The sequence below is a fragment of the Eschrichtius robustus genome, chromosome 21, assembly GCF_028021215.1.
Source record: "Eschrichtius robustus isolate mEscRob2 chromosome 21, mEscRob2.pri, whole genome shotgun sequence".
Lineage (NCBI taxonomy): Eukaryota > Metazoa > Chordata > Mammalia > Artiodactyla > Eschrichtiidae > Eschrichtius > Eschrichtius robustus.
Window position 1 is genome coordinate 6085165 of NC_090844.1, and position 19397 is coordinate 6104561.

A 19397-nucleotide genomic window follows, 5' to 3' on the forward strand; every position below is an offset into this window, starting at 1 on the left:
CTTCATTGTAGTCTGTGGCATAGTTATCAAAATAATTCTGATGGCTACACCGTGACATTAATGGACCAAACCAATGAAGTAGCTACAATTGAGTGTGAAGATTCTGGTGGCTAGATTCCATTGAATTCAGATTGAAAGTGTTTTAAATTGCTTGAGGCCTAAATAGTCTTGATCTTTCTTTCAGTTTTTTCGTAATTATTGTCAAGCAGTGAAAGCTGAGGAACAATTTTTGTTACAATATAACATAAAATGAAAGTTGCTTAGATTTTATCAGCTCAAGTTTCTTTTTCTCTCTGGGATCTTGAAGACATTTATAATGTTAAACTGTAATTTTCTCCATGTTGCAGGGATTGTGACAATTGGAGAGGAAAAGAAAATTTGCACTGTCTCTGAGAATTTCCTGAGGATGTGTGAATCCACTGAGGTGAGTGTTTTTACAGCCTTTAATTTTGTCAGAATTTGAGCTTCCTTTCGTTATTTGAGGAATATATAATTAAATCGACATCGGATTTCCCCCTTTTTCTTTCAGAGGCAAGGTCACATACAGTGATGTTGTGCAGGGGGACTAGAAAATAAATATGAGATACTCTGCATATTTCGATAAAAATTATAAGTTTTTTTCTAGGAACTGTCATTGTAATGAAAGTTGAAAAATCATAAAGTTATATTTTAAAGGATATAACATAGCCTTCTGTGGTTATACTGTTCCTGGAAACCATCATTATTAATCATGATTTCATCTTTAAAATGAAATTATATTAAAATGGTGCAGTTGCAAAGATTTAAATAGCTTGCAGGAGAAAAGATATTGTAATAATGTTTTTGGTTAGGTGATTTGTCACGGGTGCACTTCTGTTAAAGGTGGACAGAGTTCTTATTCGTAAGGCAGCAGGCATCCTTCTCTCTCTTCTGTTGTAACCCTGACGTTCATTCTGTTTCTCTGTGGTTTCCTTTGCAGCTGAACATGACCTTCCACTTGTTCATCGTGGCCCTTGCCGGAGCTGGGGCTGCAGTCATCGCTATGGTAAGACCTCAAGCTCTGAGGCTTGGTTTTGCACTTTGCCTGTAGAGACGATAATTTACCTCTGATGTCTGAAGTCTATACAAATCGTATGTATTTTAACATCAGTAAAAAAAAAAAAAAGGTGGAGGAGAATGGGCAAATAAATAAGTGAAAAATAAGGCATAACCTAAAGAAAGCTTATCATTACAATAGAGCTAATATTTAGTAATCAGTTGAAGAATTCAGACACTCCATAATATTGGTACCACTAACCAAAATAAGTAGCATTTTAGATATGAGACTACTATTAACATAAAAAATCATTTCTTTAGCATATAAGTATGTATCAGTGGGATAGTCAAGTAATTTAATCAATTCCTTGACTTATATTATCCTTTTTTCCTCCTTAAATCAGAACATACAGAAGCCACACTGAGTCACTTAGGAAAAAAGGATTAATTTATTTTTCTCCACATAAACCTTGGTAGTCTCATGTCGTGCCTTCTGTATCTAACTTTCTTCAGAAATATTAAGAACAAGTCCTGAAAGTCAGGCTTTTCCTGAGTTTTGAGGACCTGCAATGTGCCAGACACACTGTCCCTTCTTTGTAACTCACCGTGAATTCCGGTTTGTTCAAGGGAATGCCAGATGGCAACAATGAGCAAGTACTCTGCACATCAGTCAGAGCTTTTGCAGCCCGGGTCCTCAGTCCTTGTGTCCTAGAATATAAGTAGCATAGAACTCTAGAAGGTGCCCAGTAAACTCACCCATGGTATAGCCAGTTCAGTACGCAAAAATGATGAGTTAATTCTTATTCATTTTCTTATTGGTATACATCTCTTTCCTGTATCATTGTGTCAAAATTGTTTTGTTAATTTCTTAAATTTTGTTAATTTCTTTCTGCTGTCCATCGACTACCTTAACATACCACAGTAGTCACCATTTAGAATTGACCTTGCATCCTTTATGTCCATCCCTACTTTTCTAGAACCAGCCTACCTCCTGCTTTGACTAATCAAAACTTTAACGTTCTTCAAAAATAGAACTACCATATGACCCCGCAACTCTACTCCTGGGTATATATCCAGAAAAAAAAACAACACTAGTTCAAAAAGATACATACACCCCAGTGTTCACAGAAGCATTATTTACAATTGCCAAGACATGGAAGAAACCTAAGGGTCCATCAACAGATGAGTGGTTAAAGAAGATGTGGTACATATATATATACAATGGAATACTACTCAGCCATGAAAAAGAAGGAAATCTTGCCGTTTGCAACAACAAGGATGGACCTGAAGGGCATTATGCTAAGTGAAATAAGTCAGTCAGAGAAAGACGACCACTGTATGATATCACTTATATGTGGAATCTAAAATGTACAACAAACTAGTGAATATAGCAAAAAAGAAACAGACTCACAGATATAGAAAACAAACTAGCAGTTACCAGTGGGGAGAGGGAAGGGAGGAGGGGAAACATAGGGGTAGGGGATTAAGAAGTACAAACTATTATGTATAAAATAAGCTACAAGGATATATTGTACAACACAGGGAATATAGCCAATATTTTATAATAACTATAAATGGAATAAAACCTTTAACAATTGTGAATCACTATACTGTATACCTGTAACTTATAGAATATCAACTATACTTCCATAAATTTTAGTGTTCTATTTTACTAAATTATGGATAAAAATAATGCCTACCCTTTAAAACTCAGAGAAAGTTTATACCTGACAACTTAGTTTCTTTTTCCTATTCATCCATCAAAATTCACCATTTTGAAAACTTCTTTTTCTCTCTCATAGACTACGAGGGAGGGAAAGAAAGAAAAATAAGTGATCTCATTGGTCAGTCTATTCAGGTAAAATCAGGAGCTTCATTACTTGAGTAAGTTTATTACTCAGGAAAAATCAGGAGCTTCCTTTTTGAACAGGGCACTATTCTAGCTATTACGAACGTATAAAATATTCATGGTTCGTATGACAGTGCTTGCTTTCTTGTAGTTGGCAATATAAAATTCATTGTGCAAAAGTCATTGTATGGAAAATTAACTTGTTAATTAAATCCACAGGTTTATTTTGGGGTTTCCATGAGCCCTCTTTCTGTTGCACTGTGGGCAATATACCATCTCATTAATTCAAGTTCACTGGACTCCACTGTATGTGAGACTGTTTCCCATAGTGGATTAGAAAACATAAATACATAAACATGAAATGTATAGTCTGGGTTTGAGTAAATGAGGACAAAAGGACAGGAAACATCACATAAAGATTAAAAATATTGAATTAAGACCCTTGGATACTTCAGAGTTGAAAGAGAAGAAAGATACTGAAAAAAGGGAGCTGAGAAGACAGTGTCATAGTTGGAGGATTGAGGAAGGAATATATTGTATTTATATTCTTTGTGTTACAACAGAAATCTTCATTCCATTTTGTTGATGAACATATTCTATATAAGTATATAATATGAATATTTCTTTCCTGATAGCAAGGTGTAATGAAGACACAGGACAGACTTCCAGTATAAATTATCTTTGTCTTTGATTAGGTCCACTACCTTATGGTTCTGTCTGCCAACTGGGCTTATGTGAAAGATGCCTGCCGGATGCAGAAGTATGAAGACATCAAGTCGAAGGAGGAGCAGGAGCTTCATGATATCCACTCTACTCGCTCCAAAGAGCGGCTCAATGCGTACACATAAACCACACCTTCCCGTCCTTTCTACCATTCAAATGCATTGGTGATTATCTAAGGGCCATCCAACCATCCAACCTTTTGAAAAAGAAAATGAAAGTGCTTCTCATCAATGATATGGAGGGTGACTTATGAATCACCTGAATACAATTCTTTGTTGTTTAGCACTTAATTTCCTAATTTGTTAAATTGGTGTAATCAGATCTCTCCTACAAGCTCCTATCCAGCCTTTTTTTTTCTTTTTTAAATTTCTCAAACTCATTTAATAATTCTGTAAGATCAAAGAGACTAACATTGTCAAATGCAGAGATTTCTTTGATTTTTAACCACTTCCATGTGTTCTACATTATACCTTTTGCATTATTTCTTATGTTTTGAAAAGAAAAATAGGTTTTTATACTTTTTAGTTTTGATTTCGGTAACTAGTTTAACTACAGGTAACCTTCAAAGGGACCATTGTACGTTATGAACAATAGACAGAGATCATATCATGATGACCCGAAACATGAAAATCTTGTCTGAAGATCAGTGGCCACATTGCTATAGGCCCTGGCTAATGTTTTCATCAACCTAAGGTGCAATTTCTAAATTTGTAAGAGTAGGTTTAAAAAAAAAAGTGCTTCTTATCTTTGTTAACATTGTATTTTTTCTTGATGTACTTAAAAGGCATTACTCTCCGATTACTCACGTTTCTGTTGTGAGCATGTAGAAACAATGATGCTTATGCATGGCTACTTACCTTTCTAAGATTGTGACAGCAGGCTTACCTTCTAAAGTTTAGCATAGAGACTATTTTAACGGAAATAACTACTGTGGACTATTGGCAAATGACCTCTTTGTGATTTAAGCAGTGGCTGGATTGGAACTTTTAATATGTTAATGTGGGACATTAATTACCTTTATGAAGGTGATGTATTAAAAATAAGCACACTAACCCCTCTGAAGTTGTTTTACCTACTTTAAAAAATTTTAATGGATTGCACCTATGTAAACTATCCCTCAAATTGTGTATGATATATTTGAAAAGGTTTCCATTAATATAATAACTTTGCTTGCAGCCTTCCAATCTATGTCGGTTTACCTGTAGTGTTTTTTAAAGTGTGGTCAGAGGCCACTATACAATGTATCCTTTCGAAGTGTAGTGATATATTTGTGTTTTTATTTCCAGTAAGTCATTTTAACCAAATGTTCATTCGTATTCATTTATAAGACGTACCTATATCAAAAGAATAAAAAAAAAGCAATCAGTATTATTGGACCAAATTTGGTGTTTGTTTTAACCTTAACTCTTCTTTCGGTTATTTCTAATGCTACAAGAATGCTGTAAAGTGTCTTTTAAAATGATATAGCCTGACGAGACTTTTCTGTCAGTGTAAAAACTAGGTAGTATTGTGCACTGATTTGACCATTGTGAAATCTTTCCTCAGTGTAAGTGCATTTCTAATAAAATTTATTGAGTGAAACAATCTTTGTACAACGACTAGTCATGCATCATCCATAATTTTACAAGTTCTTGTAGTAGGTAGAGGGGTATTACTAGGTTATCTGTGGCATGATTATGCATTCTGTAGTATTATTTAATTAATTTGGGGTTTTGCTTCGTTTTTTTACACTTAGATTATCTTACTGGTTCAACATTTTTCTGATACATGCAGTATTACAGATATTCAGCAAAAGTATTAATGGGCTTCTTTAAATTCTATATTGTAGTGTTTCGGTTCTGTGTCTTAATAGTTTGTGATGATTTTTAAAACTGTCTTTTAAACTTATGTAATGATGTTGATGATTTTGCCTTTTTTTTTTTTCCGGTATTAGAGTTTGTATTTTCACAAAGAGTGCTTTGTAGCAGGCATTACAATTAATCTGTTTTGTACATAAATGTGCCAACAGCTTGATGGTGGCGTTTTTGAAATGTAGAACAAAGTGCTTGCAAAATGTAATAAATACACTTGTGTACTTTGTGTACTTATTATTAGTTTCTGCAGTGATTCTTTTTTGTTTTTTTCTTTCTTGTTTTGTTTATTCCTCTCTCTTATGTGTGTGCATTCTTTCCAATGCAATAGATGCTATTTCTTTAGGATGCTTATTGCTTCGGTTGAGCTGACCTGATACTTCAAAATGCAATGAAAATTCTGTGCATGAACCATACCATGGGAATGCTGAGTGGGGAGAGGGTGGAATGGAGACTGTGGAGGTCATTTCATTTAGCAAATGATAACGATTCCCAGTTTATGCTATTTCCTTGCCTAATGTTTATTGTTCTGTGTTTTCTTTAGTGCTTCATAAACTAACAGAGAAACTAAAAAGACTAATGCAATTCAGAAAGAAAAATGATTCTTGGTTGGCTTCAAAATTTCAAGGTGAGAGCAATGAAATGAAAAAAAAATTTTTTTCCAGACTTTTTGTTTGTTTTGGATGTAATTCCTTCTGGCCAAACCAGAAGTCATGGCAACTTTAAAATAATAAAATAGTTATCTCAAAAAACTTAATTTTTATAAGGCCTAAGGAATTATATTAGTCTTCAATTATTTTTGTATTATTATAGATGACGACTTGGAAATTTCATAGACTTAGGTTACTGATATCTACAATAATTATAAGTAGATCTGAGGAAAATGTCATATGTTTTAAAAAGTCACTTTGAAGACAACACAAAAATTACCCCTAGCCAAATCTTATGAAATGATAATTCTTATTCCTTCCAGTGTTTATGAAATTCTTAGCATAGCAACAAGATAATAAAGAACTATATGTTAAAGAATATCAACATGAACAAAAATTTCAGAATATGTGCTTTTCAAAAACTGATCATCATAATTATAATCTTTGACAACTTAAAAGTCCATTTCTCTTTGTAAAAATACACATTTATCTTTAAAATGAGTAATTTCCTTTTGGGAACTCTTTTCCCCCTAGCTTTCTTGGGATATAATTGACATATAATCCTTTTGAGAATTGTGAAGCTAATGTTGACACTAAGGAAATTACTCATTTTGAGAATAAATGTGTCTTGGCCATCTGCGACTCGGGGTTAGTCAGTTTACTTCTTCATGTTAAAACTTAGGTATTAACAGATTCTGATTTAGTCACTCAAAGATCAAGTAAACTTGACTTTTTGTTTTATTTTTGCCTTTTAGACAAAACAGAAACAATCATTTTAAAGTATATTTCATTTAAGTTACCTGATAGCTGAGATATGCTGAACATGATAAAATTTGAATTAAACTATCATACCTTGAAGAAACATTCTATTGCGTTTTCTGCAAGGTTTTTAGATGACAGATCATATGAAGTGAGTGGAGGCAAGTCTGTATAAAATGCTGCTAGCTCAAATGTAAACATCTTTCGCCTAGCTTAAATAAGCCCAGGACCTTGAGTTTCTTCTCTCAAAAGTGAATTTTGCCTGTTTGATCATTTTAGGTTCTTTGGCTCTTTTCCATAAAAATCCATCATGCTTGGAAACTGAAAAGAACTTAGAAAATGAAATAGGTTCTATTATTTAATTCATTAATAAGTGAATTAATGAAATAAATGAAATAATATTAAAATGAAATAGAAATTTTCTTGACTATTTCTAACCTGCGGAAACTCTTATAAGTGGAAAAACCAAACAAAATAAAACAGATAAACAAACAATGCAGGAATGAAAAATAGGAAAGAGAAGAGATCCAAGTAATTCTGCTATTATTCTTTCGATAAGAAGGAGAAAGAAAAGAGCATGTTATTGGAAGATATATATTGCATGGGGGGATCATTTTAAAAAGAAAGTCAAAAATACAAAAATCAAAAATTAGACCAAGAAATTAACAGCCTACAAAATGAGAAAAAAAAAAAACTGTAAAAAACAGTTGAGACCACAGGTGTTATTTTCTTCAGCATTTTTTGCCCTCTACTCAAGGTACTTGAGCAAACACTCATCCCCCAGGTTGTGCAGAATAGAACACTCTGAACCATATCATGTAGATTGAAAAGGAGCAATAATCAGAGGAACGCACTGAAAGACGGAGCAGAGGTGCTGCTGTGTGTGTTATTTAGGATACTGATTAAGTGTATGTAAACACCAGATTTGTTTTGTTAATTTTTTTGGTATGTCCAGAAGGTACTGATACTTTTTTCTTAAAAAGGTTTACACAAGTTGTTTAAATATTAACATTCCCCTTTTGACTGATTTCATGTGTTAGTGGACATGCCAGTGAAGTTTCACCCATATGATCCAACAAAAATACATGTGACATGACTTTGTGCTTTCTAATAAATGAGCATTTGGAATGAGCGTATTTCTCGTTTTTTGGATCTCTTTTTTTATTTTTTTATCTCTGGCATCAATTAATCTCTGTATGAAATCTATTCATCTGCACTTGAAATCTTATATAGCATATATATAGTGTAATCTAGTTGCTATATTGAGAAAGATATGATGCCAACCTAGCCCTTCAATATATAAAGGGAGAGGATTTCCAGAAACGAGAAGTGGATTTTAAGGATATTGACGTCATTTAAAGGAAAACTTGAATAGCTCAGCAGATTAACACAAGCTGGAAGTACCACCTCCTTCTCAGCTTGCCATTCACCTCCACCCTGAATGAATCAGCAGTACAAGACCAAGTTCTCCAGCCTTTGAGGTTATAAACTACGTTTGCTTTTCTCTGTGTATGCAATGTTCACAGTGATTATTGTGTTCGTCATCTTTCTTACTACTTTATTTCTGAGCATGGGATCAGGTCTCAGAAAATACAACATCCAGAATGAGAACTGAGTGTTCTTGACATGTGAGTGAAGCTTACAAGATAATAATTTTCCTGAATGACACCTTAATGGTTTTAAAATAATTGTACTTTCCAAGCCTCCTAGATTGTACCTAGTAAGAAGTACACATAGTAGATTAGAGATAACAATGTAATCAATGCAAACGATATAAAAATCACATGTTGAACATATAGTGATGGTGTTCATATGTCAACACAATTAATTTTAAGATTTTTCCCCGATTTCTTAATTTTCACTACCTAATATTCAAGAATCATCAAGTACCTTGAGAAAGAGAGAAAAAAAACCCTGACTGCTATCAACTGGGAGGTAGCTGGTCTGGGTCTTAGGGATTTTCTCTAGATGAACATACACAATTTCAAAGAACAGCAAATCAAAAACAATCAATGACCGTGAAGGAGCAAGGCAAAACCAAGACCATTCCAGAATTATTTGGGCACAAGACAAAACAAAAACCGTCCAGACCAACCTCACAAAAAGTCTACTTCTCCCTCTCATTGCTAATGTAAATGACTGCTGCTTCTTTACCACCTGACCTCTTAGGTCACCACGTTCTTCCTGCCTTTTAGATAAAAATTATTAAGACGCTCAATCATAGAATTGTCCTCACTTTCTGACAGCCTCCAATCCAGAGGATGCATCTTTGAACACTGCACTGAATCTCCCAAATGAAATGCAAATCCTACTACAAGCCTGTTGTCGCTGTGTCGTTCTCTATTGCTGCCTAACAAATTATCCCAAATGTAGTGGCTTGAAGCAACATTTATTGTGTTTCTGTGGGTCAGTAATCCAGGCACGGTTTGTGTAGCTTATCTAGATTATCTGGTTCTGGATCCTCTTAGAACACCACACTCATCTCAAGCCTCACCTGGGATGGAGCTCCTTCGTAGCTTTCTCTCTCACTCACAGCATTGTTGTCAGGATTCAGTTCCTTGTGGGCTGTGCTCTGACACCTCACTTCCTTCTAAAGCTGTTGAGGGAGCTTCCTGAGGTGATGGAAGTATCCCAGATCTTTACTGGGGTGGGGGTTATTTGGGTTTGTCCAAAGTAATGAACCTATACACTGAAATCTATGAACTTCATTTCATGTACAGGATACATGATGATTTCCTTCCATTAAAAATCAAATTAAGCCGAATGAAAGGTAAGAAGGAAAATGCAGACCTTTGAGGACATCTCTCTGGGTTCATATCTTGTTTCTGCGCTTGTGATCTTGGAAAAGGTATTCATCTCTTTTTGTCTCAGTGTCCATATCTGTGAAACTGAAATCAGAATAAAATATACCTACTTCAGAAAGTTTTGCAGAATAATTTGTGCGAAGTAGCTGATAGATGATGAGATCATTGTATTACTCTGTCTTAAACAGTTAATTATGTCACTATAATCATTGGATTTGGGGGTTGAAAAGGACTATAGAGGTCATTTTTTAATTTCTCATTTATAAATAAACTCAGAGACATTAAGTGAATTGCCCAAGAATATACAATAATTTATTAAACAACCTTGTGTTATATCTTGGGTTTTCTGTTGTTATGATTCACATGAGTTGAGTACCTGGAGTGGGTAATATCATACTATCTTTTCTTTGCTTCTGTGACTTCGACAGGACCTTGGGCTGAGTGTCTCACAGGGAATATGTAGCCGTCTGTAAAAACGTTAAAGGAACAATATAACCAACTATATTAAACTGATGACAGCTTGTTTCTTATTACAACTATTTCACGGACATCTGCCCAAATGACTATTTTAGCAATTTACCATTTTCCCATCTTGTTCATGAAAAAAAAAGGGGAATTTATGTGTTTATAATTTATAATCTTACGATAAAAGGCAAAAGAGTTGGCCTTCCGTTGCAGTCTTTTTTGTAAAATCAGAGTTTAGAAATCAGTCATATTCGAAGTGGCAATTATTTTACATAAAAAATAAAGTATCAGTTTTTGAAGGAAAGAATTCCCTCATCATGTGGTCCTTTCAACAATAATATTCCGTGAAGGGGTTTACAAATGATTATAACCAATTGTAGTTGATCAATGGACACGTGATTGTATATACCAAAGGGTATATCTTCATTTTTGTTTTGCATAAATAGTATCTTGTATTTTAGCCCTCAGTTTCAAAAACATTACAAAGGCATTGGGAAAATCGCATGTCTTGGATTGAAAACCCTTGTGTACTTAGTGGTCTCATAATCTCAGATTTTTCACGATAAAGAAATAGTTTAAACCTCAAAACAAAGATTTCCAGTGATGAGTGATTTAAAATAGGAAGACGATGTCAGTGTAAGCTACTTTTAAATGAAAGCTGATTTTTTTAACCTTTTTTATTCTCATACTTTAAAATGGCACTATAGAGTCTCTGTCAGAACGCGATAAGCAGAGTAGGTCTGTGACTATCCTGTATTTTGAAGTAAACTCATGCGCTCTCCTGGTCATTTTATTACAGTGGCTCAACCTCTGTGATCAATAATATATGTGTGTTTCTGTGTTGTCATCAAATCTATCACTCTTAGAACGCTTTTCAGTTTAAAGGTACTTAGACATTTTTCATCACTTTTCTGTGGAATAATTATTTTGTAGAATTCATACCTAGGAAACTGACTTTAAATGACCTGCCTTGGCATAGTTTTGTAACTGATTTGGGAATGCAAACCTGAGGTACCAAGTTCATATACCGTTTTATTATATTTCTATTTTTGTCTCATTATTTTCAATTAAAATTGTGCTGGAGAGAATGCTTACTGTGGCTTGCTAATTTTCTTTAGTGTACTTTATAGCATTTGAAGAATGAGAACCAACGCTAATGTCACGCTGTCGGTAAGCTCACCCTCTGATATGAAGTATTGATCCCTGGGACAGTAAATAAATTGCCTATAACAACAGAGATATTTGACTGCGTCTGCTATTTGGTAGAGCTTTGTTTTGGCCAAGAACAATATGCCATAAGGGAGTATTTGTCTACTAGCTTTCTGAAAGTGTGTTGGCTTACCTATTTTGCTCTAAAACACGTTAACAGTTTGCTGGTTTAATAAGAGATAAGGTCTATAAAAACTGTTGTTCAGTTTGTATATGTCGACTTTTGCTTTATAACTTTAGAAAAACATTTCAAACTGGAAGAATTCAGTGACAACTTTCAGCTCTCATTATGTTAATGAAAATCTTTGTGAAGAGGAGAGGGTCCTCTGGTGTAGGCACATACATATTGCGTTGGCCAAAAGGTTCCAAACCAACCCAATACAGAGAGAGAGAGAATAAAAATATCAGTGGTGACCAGGGGTTAGTGGGGGAGGGATGACGAGATGGAGAGGATTTTTAGGGCAGTAAAACTACTCCATATGCTATTAAAATGGCAGATGCATATCACTATAAATTTATCCAAACCCACAGAATGTACAACACTGAAAGTGAACCTTAATATGAACTATAGAGTTTGGGTGATAATAATGTGTCAGCGTATGTTCATCAGTTGGAACAAATGTGCCATCTGGTGGGACTGTTCATAATGGAGGAGACTCTGTGTGTGTGTTGGGGGGCATATGAGAAACAATACTGCTGTGAACCCAAAACTACTCTAAAAAATAAAGCCTATTTTTTTAAAAGTAAATAGTTAAAAAAAAAAAAAGTAAACAGTAATAAGCTGATTAGAGAAGTAACTAGACTTTGAAGTACTCCTAAATTAGTGGTGGTTTTACCTGATTTTCTTCCATTCATTACCCTCGGCCTTGGCTCGAGGCAGCCCCATGTTAGGAAATAGCATCAGCGTGGACCGAGAGAAAGCTCCAGGAGGATCCCTCCAACTCTGGTTTGAGGAGCATGAAATGAATCTCTAACATTCAGAGCGGGTGGGGGAAATAGCCCATTTATTTTCACTTTCTCTGCTTTCTCATGCCCCAGCTCCCTAGCAAGCCTCGGGTAGAGACAGTGACAGCCATGACAGCAGCGTCCCTTTTTCAGAGTGAAGGAACTGTTGTCTCAAGAGGATGGTGTGATCGTCTTTGCACTTTTAATAATTTCCTGTCCTCCTACCACTTGGCCTCAGACGCAGATGCAGTGACAGAAACATGTCGGACAGAACGAGGTAAAGGAATCCCTAGCTTCTGGCTGGAGGACCAAGGAGAGCCCTGGGGAAACTGGTGAGTACTGTGTAGAGAAAGAGAAGGACGGTCTGGGGAAAGTGACCCATGAAGTCGTCGTGAGCTTCTAGGCTCATCCCGAGGTGCACACCTGTGGGTCTCACCATAAAGAGATTTATGATAAATCACCAGAGACTCCAAAACTCACTATGGGACGGACTCAGGTCTCAGCTGGTCCCAGTTCCGTGTAGGTAGTTTGGAATGCTGCCTGCTTAACGTTAAAACCAGAAAAAATCTTGAAACGCAATATATAAATATACGTTCACCAAAAATTCATTTTACATTTATGAAGGATGCAGTTTTTATTTTAGAACAATATTTAGCGATATTAATTTGAAAGGCTGTTGAAACATTATAAACGAACAAATTAACTCAAGAAATTGGATTATACAAGGATTACACAAGGATTAAATAGGCACAAAATATTTAACAACAGATTGAATGTTCAAGCCTTTTTAAAAACATGAAAATCTTGGTTTTGGCTCTGGGTGATGATTGTGCAAAAGCTAAATACTCCACATCCACGCAAACATCTTGGCTTGTTTTCTTATCTTAAATAATGTCATGTCAAAACTGCTATATAGTTTAGTTTTGAAAGGATAAAATCCCCTTTAATGAACAGAAAACAATGATGGTAACTACATCAGGCTTTGTCATAGTGTATAATCCTAAAATGATTATCCTGTAGCTACAAGCAAGAGCTAATTTAAAGCCAATTATACTTTAAGGTGAACTAAGCAAGAATATCAAAATTGATGGTAATGTTCATTAATGGCAGACGAAAATAGTTATCACACACTCGTGATAGATTGGACAGCTCATGAAATTGGTGATAAAACATAAAATGAGGTATGTATTAAATTGAGCCTTAAATGAGCAATGAGGACATTAGAGTTCAATCCTTTCCTTACAACTAATTTTAATACTGTGAGAGAACAAATACAGAATAAGTACAAAGTGTTGATATAAGGACCAGTTATGGGAGCACTGATATTTTAATCATCTTTTTTTTTTTTTTATAAAGGTGTGTTTTTTTTTAAATTTTATTTATTTATTTATGGCTGTGTTGGGTCTTCGTTTCTGTGCGAGGGCTTTCTCTAGTTGAGGCAAGTGGGGGCCACTCTTCATCGCGGTGCGCGGGCCTCTCACTATCGTGGCCTCTCTTGTTGTGGAGCACAGGCTCCAGACTCGCAGGCTCAGTAGTTGTGGCTCACAGGCCCAGTTGCTCTGCGGCATGTGGGATCTTCCCAGACCAGGGCTCGAACCTGTGTCCCCTGCATTGGCAGGCGGATTCTTAGCCACTGCGCCACCAGGGAAGCCCCTAATCATCTTTATCATCCAAATTGTAACTCTATATATTGATGCTTGCTATTATGAGGAACTGCTGAGATTTTATTTTTGTTATTATTTCCATTTTGCATATGAGAAAACAGACTTAGAGATATTAACTTGTTCCAGGTCCTAGTAAATGATGGTACTGTATTCAAAACCACAAATACCTGATTCCAAATTCCTAGTAAGAACTCTGGCTGAAGAGAATCAGTGGAGCGCTGAAGTGTGGGGTACAGCCTAAGAGAAAGAAAATATTACACTCTGGCCCATTTACTGATCTCTCTAAACTTTATTTTCTCTTCTGTAAAAAGGAAAATTAATAGTCATTCTTTCAAAACCGAGGCGTAACTGAGAAATGTGAATTCAAAACAAATGTAATTCAAAAACAGAAGGTTGCAAATAGATTGAGCACCATGATGGAGTACACGGGACTGGGATTTTTGTCCTGCCATTAACGGCTAGAAAACTAGACAAAACACGAAACAATAGTTTTCCAACACTGGACCACAGGCAGCAGAGTGCCGTGATCCCTGACGTAAAGGAAGCAGATGAGGCCTCAGCTAACTATCCGGAAGCCATTGCACAGGTTTGGGAAAGCCAAGCTGTAGTTATCGGTTGAGGAGACAGAGACTGGCGTTTGAGTCAACCAACGTGGCTTCAATTTGTGAGGCAGATTATCTGAGAGGAGCGAGCTTCACAAAAGAAAAGCTTCATCCATCAGCAGAGATGCACATAAGTCTTCAACTACTGATCCGCAAATGTGTATGAAGGCATCACCTGAAGGTGGGGAAACACCAGAAAGCAATGGGGCAAACATTGCCTGAAGCACATGCAGTGTAGACCTTAGAATCATTTGTGTTTCCACCTGCCAAAATAGAAAGACTTTATAATAAACAAACACTGGGTGCAGTCCTTAGAAAAGCACCAACTCCATAATGGGCATCAATTAGACCTGGACCAAAGGCTGCTTTGAATCGACCCTAAACAAAGTTTAAAAGCAAGCTTGATTCAACAACAGAATACACGAATCTTATCAAGATCATGCAGATCATTCACAAGGATAAACTATATTCTGGGTGGTAGAACACATTGCCATAAATTTAAAAGCAGTGAAATCAATCAAAATGTGATCTGTAACCACAACAAATTGACCTAGGAGTCAATAATAGAAAGGTATCTGACAAAGTATTTCAAAATTTGGAAATAACATACTATTATATAATTCATAGGTCAAAGAAAAATCAAAACAGAAATTTGAACATATTTTGCACTGAATGCAAATGAAAATACAGCATATCAAAACTTGTGGAATTCAGGTGAAACAGCTTATAGCATTAAATCTTCATATTAGAAGACATGAAAGGTCTTAAAGCTCTAATCTTCTGTGTTGAGAAACTATAAAGGTAAGAACAAATTAAACCTTTAGTAAGCAAAAGGAAGCAATAATGATAAAACAAAAATCAGTGACGTAGAAAACAGTAGAAATAGAGAAAAGTCAGTGAGCTCAAAAGTTGGTTCTTTGAGTAGATCAGTAAAATTGATAAATATTATCCAGAAAACCCCCCCAAAAAAGGCTATAAATTCCCAATATCAGGAAAGAAAATGAGGACAATGCAATAGATCCTATAGTTAAAATGATAAAAGGATAATATTTTTTAAAACTATGTGTCAATAAATTTGATATTTAAGATGAAATGTACAAATTCCTTGAAAGACACAAGTACTAAGAAGCTACTAAGAAACTACTTAGGAAGAAATGGGTAACCTAAATAGTCCTATGTCAATTGAGGCAATTAAATTTGTGGTTAAAAACTGTCCCACAAAGAAAAAGGAAGACTGCAGTTGTTTTAAAAAATAAGTAATACCAATTTTGAGCAAACTTTTCCAGTTGATAGAAGAGGCCAGCATTGTTCTGATACCACAATCAGTTACAAAACGAAACAGAACAAAACAAAAAGAGACAAACATCTCTCATGAAAGACAGATGAAAAAATAAACACAATTTTAGCAAAAATGAATCCAGCAATATATAAAAAGGAATAAAACAAGACCAAGTCTGGGCTTCCCTGGTGGCGTAATGGTTAAGAATCAGCTTGCGACTGCAGGGCACACGGGTTCGAGCCCTGGTCCGGGAGAATCCCACATGCTGCTGAGCAACTAAGCCCATGTGCCACAATTGCTGAGGCTGCGCTCTGAAGACCACGAGCCGCAGCTGCTGACCCCGCGCGCCTGGAGCTCATGCTCCGCAGCAAGAGAAGCCACCGCAATGAGAAGCCCGCGCACTGCAGCGAAGAGTAGCCCCCGCTCGCCACAACTAGAGAAAGCCCGCGTGCAGCAACAAAGACCCAACACAGCCAAAAATAAATAAATTTATAAAACAAACAAAAAAACATGACCAAGTCTGATTTATCCCAGGAATGCAAGGTTTGTTTCACATTTGAAAAATCAAAGATTTCAATTCACCACGTTAACACACACAGCAAAGAAGAAACGTACTATCTTAATTGATACAGAGCAAGCAATTAACAAAATGCAACACCCATTTGTGATCAAAACACTAAGAAAACTAAGAATAAAGGGGAACTTCGTCAAGTTGGTAAAGAGGATTTACAAAAATCCATAGCAGTGATCACACAATAGTGACAGATAAATGTTTTGCACAAAGGTCAGGAAAAGGCAAGAATGTCTTTATTACCGTTTCTTTTCAACATTTTAGTAGAAGTCCCACCCAGTGTACCTTACTTTATTTTTTTAGGGCAGTTTCAGGTTCACAGCGAAATTGAGAGGAAAGTACAGAGATTTGGTGGGCTTATTCCTTTGAATTGTCCTGCCCTGGTTCTGCGGGGGCACTACTGGAGCTATAAAACTGGATGTCCGTGAGTTAGTTAAACTGGTGTGTGAAAGGTTTTTTACTTTCATTGAATAACCAACTTTAAAAAAATATTATCTATACATCTCAAAGCATTTCCTCTACAAATAAAATTATCAGTGCTTCCTTTAGATACTTTTTTTTCAAATGTCTGAGAATATTTGAAGCACATAGATAAAATGAATAGTGTCACAGGCTTGACCACTTTCAAATGAATTCTTTGCTCAATATGGTTAGTTATCCAGGCTTAGTAACTAATTGGTTAGTTATTTATCTTCAAACTGACAGCTGGTTATTTTTCCAAACATTTTCTTTTGCTTATTTTCACCAGTCTTTCATCTCTATTTTATTAAATAATGGATACACACACATGCACGCGTACACTTGTCATATACAAGCATTAATGAGCCTTATCCAACATCTTGTCAATATCATGTTAAAAAATGTTCACAAATAAAGAATAAACGGCAAGCTACAAGCCTACTCAAGGCTTTCATGTACAAGCCCTGTGAATCTGTGATTTTTGTTTCCTTGTGGTGCACGAAGAGTTATCGGCTGATTAGGATGAAAGTTTGTGAGGTAATTCAATTCAGCCTTCAGTTAAAGAAACTAGATATTTTTTCACGAAATCATAAACATGATGTGAAGGCGGATTGAAAACTAAATGGCTGTGGAATCTGTTGTCTGAGTGACAGGTCTGTTCCTGCCAGCCCCCCATTCACTAGCAAGAGGGAGAAAATATTTCCAGGTGCACACGGACACACCTGAGCTCTTTCTGCACCATCCTGTAACGCATTTACTAAAAAGCGAATAGAGTAAGTGAGGAAACAGCTAACAGTGGGGAAATGCTCCAGTTTCATAGATTTGAAGTAAAAGGAGAGGTAAATCCTACATATCCTTCTGAGATAAGCTGAAATAAATTCTCCACCACCAAATATTTAGTGCCCAGGAGCCCAACTACAGAATTATTATATTAACAGTGATACCGAATGTAGACATACCAAAGAATTTGCATTTTCTGTTGTACCTGTTGCTTAACAAATTGTTTTCAATCAAGGTTTTATGAGTTAGAACAGAGTACCAGCAGCCTGCTAGTGAGAATTGCTATATAATCTCAGCTTATTCCGTAGCCTGAAGCAAGCCATTTTCTTCTAAAAATTTCAATTACCTTATCTAAAAAAGTCAGCTGGTAAGATTTGATTTCTCTGTATGTTAAATGTACCAATGAGAATTTTTTACAAGATGATTCAATATCCTCTGCCTAATTGTGCTATATGAGTTTCAAGTATTAATGAATTCTGGAACATTAAGACTATAATATGTTGTAGTTTAGTTAGATGATTCATTTTAAGCTTCTTGGAACAGGACTGTTTTGAATACATCTTTGTATCCCCCCATGGAACCTAGCACAGTGCTTCACAGAGAGCTGGGCTGAATAGACATTTGCTAAATGAATAGATTTTACAATCTCAGTCTGTAGCTACAGTTTCTCAGAGAAAAGGGGAGACCTTGTTTTAGAATTGGGATTGAAAGAGTGATCTCACCCAGTGAACTGAAGGATAAATACACCCAAACTGTAGCCCGTTCACAACAGGAAATCATTGCATAACTAATCTTTAAGACCTTTGTAAGTGTCAAAATTCCCCAGTTCTGTGCCCTTTTCCGCAAAACTGCCACCTACACATACATAGAGTTTGTATAATATTCCTTTGTCAACTGTAAGGAGAGGACTTTGGTAGGTCTCACTTGATTGTATTGTTCACAGTTGGGAAAGACAGAAAATCCTCTCTGGCTCTCCTCTCTCCAAAGTCAGGTGTCGAGAGAAAGTGACATAAGGGAAAAGGCAAACCGTAATTCCTTAGTTGTTAGCTGCAGATTCGTAGTATCTGTAGTCCAAGGAAATTTAATGATATGTATTCTCCAACACACCTTCTTCAAAACGCATGGTCTGGCTTAAGAGACATGACTTGCTCTTGAAATTATTTCCCTATGATGAATTAATTAATCCATACATTGATTCACTCACAAATTCACTGATTTTACCTTGCACACGTAATGGACAGGAGACTCTTCTAGCCCTCAAGGCAGTAATAGTTCTGCAGAAGTGTTGAGAGATCCAAAAATACTCAGGAAATGTAGAAAGGGCTAAATTTACAATAGAGTAAAAACAGGAAAGAAATCATCAGACATCTTCATTTTTCCCATGATGCAGCGGATGGGGAACACTTGTTAAGGGCTTAAGGGGTTAAGAATATGTTTGAAGCGATTCCTTCTCATACCATGGCAATGTGCATTACATACACGCGTGCGCGTGTGCACACTGATATTTTTATTAAGACCCCTGCTTAACATATCATAAAACTTGTGATTGGAAAAGTAGTCATATCCAATGAATTGCTGATCTTCTTACATTTTTATATGTATTATTTTAAATGGCATACGATTTCTCATTCACTCTTTCTATGGATGGAGAAAATGGCTGAACAGAAAGTCTGTCGCAGAGAAAAATAAAAAAAGGCAGCGTGAGCCTCTTTCAGAGAATTATCGGAGGCTGACACCTGGTGGCTCTCAGCACCATCGCGATAGAACACGTTCA

The 19397-nt window shown here is 35.9% G+C and overlaps 1 protein-coding gene across 5 annotated transcripts in view; it reads left to right on the top strand.

Annotated features, from left to right (window-relative positions):
* The window catches only part of GPM6A (glycoprotein M6A), a 257938-nt gene extending 252259 nt beyond the window's left edge, over positions 1 to 5679 (top strand). For all 5 annotated transcript variants that reach the window (XM_068532117.1, XM_068532120.1, XM_068532119.1 and 2 more), the window contains exons 5-7: positions 348 to 424; positions 959 to 1024; positions 3559 to 5679. In XM_068532117.1, the coding sequence (XP_068388218.1) occupies positions 348 to 424; positions 959 to 1024; positions 3559 to 3711 (296 nt within the window). In that variant the 3' untranslated portion in view covers positions 3712 to 5679. The remainder of the gene's footprint in view (positions 1 to 347; positions 425 to 958; positions 1025 to 3558) is intronic.
* The last annotated feature ends 13718 nt before the right edge of the window (positions 5680 to 19397 follow it).